General features: G+C 39.6%; 1 protein-coding gene across 1 annotated transcript; it reads right to left on the bottom strand.

Annotated features, from left to right (window-relative positions):
* Positions 1-1,244: 1,244 nt before the first annotated feature.
* LOC122824933 (protein LEG1 homolog) lies at positions 1,245-3,950 on the bottom strand. Its single transcript, XM_044105854.1, has 8 exons — positions 3,445-3,950; positions 3,257-3,343; positions 3,088-3,161; positions 2,895-2,999; positions 2,293-2,411; positions 1,869-2,010; positions 1,687-1,783; positions 1,245-1,596 (listed from the first exon to the last, which is right to left on the bottom strand). The coding sequence occupies exons 1-8, from the start codon at positions 3,740-3,742 to the stop codon at positions 1,445-1,447; spliced, it is 1,074 nt and encodes a 357-aa protein (XP_043961789.1). The 5' UTR covers positions 3,743-3,950; the 3' UTR covers positions 1,245-1,444.
* Positions 3,951-4,281: the final 331 nt, after the last annotated feature.

Below are 4,281 nucleotides of genomic sequence, written 5' to 3'. Positions count from 1 at the left end.
ATATATATATATATATATATATATATATATATATATATATATATATATATATATATATATATATACATATATATATATATATATATATATATATAAAAGCCAATTATATAAAGCCAATATATATAAAAGCCAATTTGCTGCTGTCATAGCCTCTCACTTTTTTTATCCTTAGGAGATCTAGTTTTAGTGCTCCTTCCCCAACATGTACTTTAGATGTTTTGTAAGCAAAATGAAGAGATGGGGATGGACATCTGAAGAGCCTGCTGGCTGCTCTCGTCACTGGCCAGCACATTCAGCCATTCTCTCTGCTTTAAATATCTTTATCTGAACCATCCATTATCTGAACACCCTTCTTCCCTAATGGGGTCGGGAGGGTTGCTGGTGCCCAACTCCAGCTGCGTCCCGGGCGAGAGGCGGGGTTCACCCTGGACAGGTCGCCACTCTGTCACAGGGCAACACAAAGACATACAAGAGAAACAACCATTCACACACTCACACCGAGGGAGAATTTAGAGAAACCAATTAACCTGACAGTCATGTTTTTGGACTGTGGGAGGAAGCCAGAGAACCCGGAGAGAACCCACGCATGCACAGGGAGAACATGCAAACTCCATGCAGAAAGATCCCCGGCCGGGAATCGAACCCAGGACCTTCTTGCTGCAAGGCAACAGCTCTACTGTAGATATATATATATATATATATATATATATATATATATATCTATATATATATATATATATATATATATATATATGTAAATCACTCAACAACTATAACAGTTCCAAACCATCTTTGAAAGTGAAACAACAGGGAACTAATACTGAATACTTTACCTAAAATACACGTTTTACTTGAAGAAATACATGGTGTTGTTTTTTTGTTTACATTACCACTAGAGGTCAGTAATGAGCTACTGAAGATCTCTGTACGTCAGTGGTTCTCAAAACATTTAAAATAAACAGCACATTACGACTGTTGCCCTAAAATACAATATGACTGCGTTGCATGTAAAATCTCATGAGAAGTGTGTCACAAAAAAAAGGTTAATCTGTATTTCAGAACGGTCTTTTTGTGAACATGTCAATTGTAAAATAATTTTCTTAAAGTGTCTTGAGACAATGTGTTGTGAATCAGCACTACATAAATAAACTAAATTAAAGCACTTTTTAGCATAAACCAGGACATCACTTTCCAGTATTGACTTTCTAGACAACACTCCAAAATAATCAAATAAAGACAATGTATTCACTTGTTTATGTTTTATGGGTTTACATAAATTGACAAGGCTTACATGAAGAACATCTGCTCTGATCCAGAGCAGATCAACATCCTGTAGTGAAGATGTTCCTCCTGATTTCATGAAAAATATGTAATTTTAGGCGCTAAAGGGACTGTGATCATATTGATGTCACAGTGTTTCTGATTTTGTATTTTTGTGTTCATCTCAGCAGGAGGTAGTCATCTCTGTGATGAAGGACAAGAAAGTGGCTGTGGGGAAGCTGGGATTTGTTAGAAGTTGCTCCAACAGCTCTTTGCCTTTCTCTCTAGTAGTCACCGAACACATCGCCCCTTTCCACATGCGAACCATTGATCCACCTGGTAGAAGATGTGATCATTATCAACCTTTGGGACTTAGTGATCCAGATTGGAGATGTTTTCCATTTTGTTTGTGATTGTGTGTCCTACCAAGAACGGTATTGATGTTTTTCATCCAGGAGAAAATGGTCAGTGAGTAGTTCTCCTCTTCAGTCAGATCAGCAATGTTTGGAGATGCATCCCCCGCCTGTAGACAGGAGTGAAAAACAATAGACGAATATTCAGCAAAATGAAGACATAAAAAAAAAATACGTCAGTGACGATGTAAGTACTCGTAAAATTCGGCTTGGCAGAGGATTCAGGAACAGCACAGACTTTTCCAGGTTGGAGTGGAAATGAGCTGCCGCAACATACTCTGCAGAGTCCAGCCAGCTGTCTGCAAATGACTGCTCCTCAGCGGAGTAGTGGCTCTTCCTGAGGGAACAAAAGCCAGGAGATGACACAAAAAAAGATAAAATATTTGGAAATATTCAGGCTGAAGATATTTCAGCATTGCAGTTAATGTGATTTTCTATGAGGTTTTTCTTTCTTTTTTCAGAGCTAGACAGCTGCAATTAGTAAACTGAGTAAAAACTTGAGGTAATCATAAGTGATATTCACTGAATTGTTAAGACTTTTGAACATCCACTAAATCGTGTAACATGCAAATTCCGAGAAAGGCCAACATCCAAATTCATGGATGGATGGATGGATTACTTGACACTGCATGTTGAAGAGACGTAAGTGGTAGCCATTTGAGCTGTCCAGTAGAGACCAAGGATGGAGTCTTTCTTCTCGTTGTCAGGTAGAGTAGACTCAGACGTTGGCTTAAGAGCCTTAAAAGACACATGCTGATCATTAAAGTCATACAGTTACAGCTCCATAACTTGGAACGTCATCAAATATGGAAAGTGTTTAGGTCACTCAAATAAAAAAAATTAGAAATGCACATAATATACATTCATGTCACAAAGAGTGATTTATTTCAAGCATTTGTTTCTGTTATTTTTGATTATTATTACGTCCACATAATTTAAACTTATACCTAAAAACATTTGAATGTTACATTATGCCAATCAAAAAGGGGATTTTTAAAATGGAAATGTTGCTATTGCCATATTGCAGCCTTCAAACTCATGGGACGACAGCTTTAATGTTGTCATGGACACCCTCCACCAGCCAGGTAAGACAGAAAAGGTTACACCAAAATGTGTCTTTGCATAAAACTGCATATTATTGGAAAGCTTACTAAAAGGAAAGTGTTGGTAGTTTAAGGCACACGAACAACAGTGAGTACATTTCTGGTGTCATTTTAATACCTGGAAAAAAGCATCCCACTTGGTCATGGCATCAGAGTAGCTAGCTGAACATTCAGTGTAGGTAGTACAAAAGCCCTCTACACCTGCAACCCCCTGCAGCTTGATCTGGAAACATTACAAGAATCATTGTGTCCACCATTATTGATATTCAGGTTGCATCTTTTATGGTGACAAATCCCCACCCCCAAAAAACCTGAATGTTTTCTCCCAGAAAACCCTGTTGTGCAGCAGACAGGAAAGGCAACGCTGAGGTGAAGTAGTTCATACCTGGAAAAAAAACAAAAACAAAGGAAAATAGCATGCAGAGATGGGCAGTGATTTCTGTGAGTGCTTTGTGTTCATATTTTGTTTGTTACACTTACAGCCCCAAAAACTCTCGGGTGAAATACACATGGCGTCTCCTGTTTGTAGACCACAGGTTGTTGAACCGGAAGGGTCGGCAAGGCGACCTACAGAAGCAGCAGATTTACACTTTCACATTTCCCAGTGTTTGGGGACATTTGGCAAATAATAAAAACACAATCTAAAAAGAAACAAAAGGCTGTCTTACCTGAGGTTTGCATCCATCCAAGCTGCAGTGCCAGCCCCCAAAAGGGATTCTCAGTCTGGGTTGTCCCCATGTAGGTCAGGTAAGGGTCTGTACCTGCAATCATAAGACGATATAAACTCTGGCGGTTTAGGTAATTCCAAGGATTGGGAGTCAGAATCCCATCTTGAATAGGTAGTTCAGTCACTTGGCTGGCGGTTTGTGACCAAAGGTTCGGCAGGCCATTTTCCAGAACAACAGCAGAGCTGCTTAAAGTCACCGCTGAAGCGAGGAGGAGCCCAAGGGCCGCCAAATGCAACATGATTGTCCTGGGTGATGGATAATAAGCGAGCCGAGAGAGTGCACTCAGGACTGACGACTGTTTGAGCTAACAGGGCTTATGTACTCTCGCTGTTCACATGCAGTTTAATGCTATATCCTGGTGACCCGGGGGTCAACGGACCCTTGCAGTCAAAAAGATAAGCAGATTCGAATGCACACCGCTCAATACTGTCCAAATACCCAGACACAGCATGGTACAAAGTACAACTGGCCACGTTATGTTAAAATACACATTTCAGGAAAAAAAAAAACAATGAAAAACACTGGCTTTTGAAACCATTTGGTCCCATAAAAAAAGACAGAAAACAAAAAAGCCTCTGTGATTTGAAGCTTTTAAAAGCCACACCAGATCTGCAAGCATCGTCACATAAAAGGATGACCTATCGGGCCGAAACAACCTGTCAGGACCTCATTTTGTTTGCATTTAACGGTGATCACAGTCTGTCAGAGGTTATGTAACGATTAAAACGACTGATCCATTGATTGCTTAAACTCACTAAACTTTGATGTGCTAACACT

This window comes from Gambusia affinis, linkage group LG22 (assembly GCF_019740435.1).
Source record: "Gambusia affinis linkage group LG22, SWU_Gaff_1.0, whole genome shotgun sequence".
NCBI classification, from domain to species: Eukaryota; Metazoa; Chordata; class Actinopteri; order Cyprinodontiformes; family Poeciliidae; genus Gambusia; species Gambusia affinis.
This window is presented reverse-complemented; position numbering and strand designations above follow the sequence as displayed.

Bases quoted from the DNA above. Each gene is read 5' to 3' on its own strand.
- LOC122824933 (XM_044105854.1), bottom strand. From the start codon at position 3,742: ATGTTGCATTTGGCGGCCCTTGGGCTCCTCCTCGCTTCAGCGGTGACT. The intron at 1,784-1,868 runs GTACTTACATCG...TCCTGTCTACAG, and splicing joins TGCCAAGCCGAATTTTACGA to GCGGGGGATGCATCTCCAAA. The intron at 1,597-1,686 runs GTAGGACACACA...ATCTTCTACCAG, and splicing joins AAACATCAATACCGTTCTTG to GTGGATCAATGGTTCGCATG.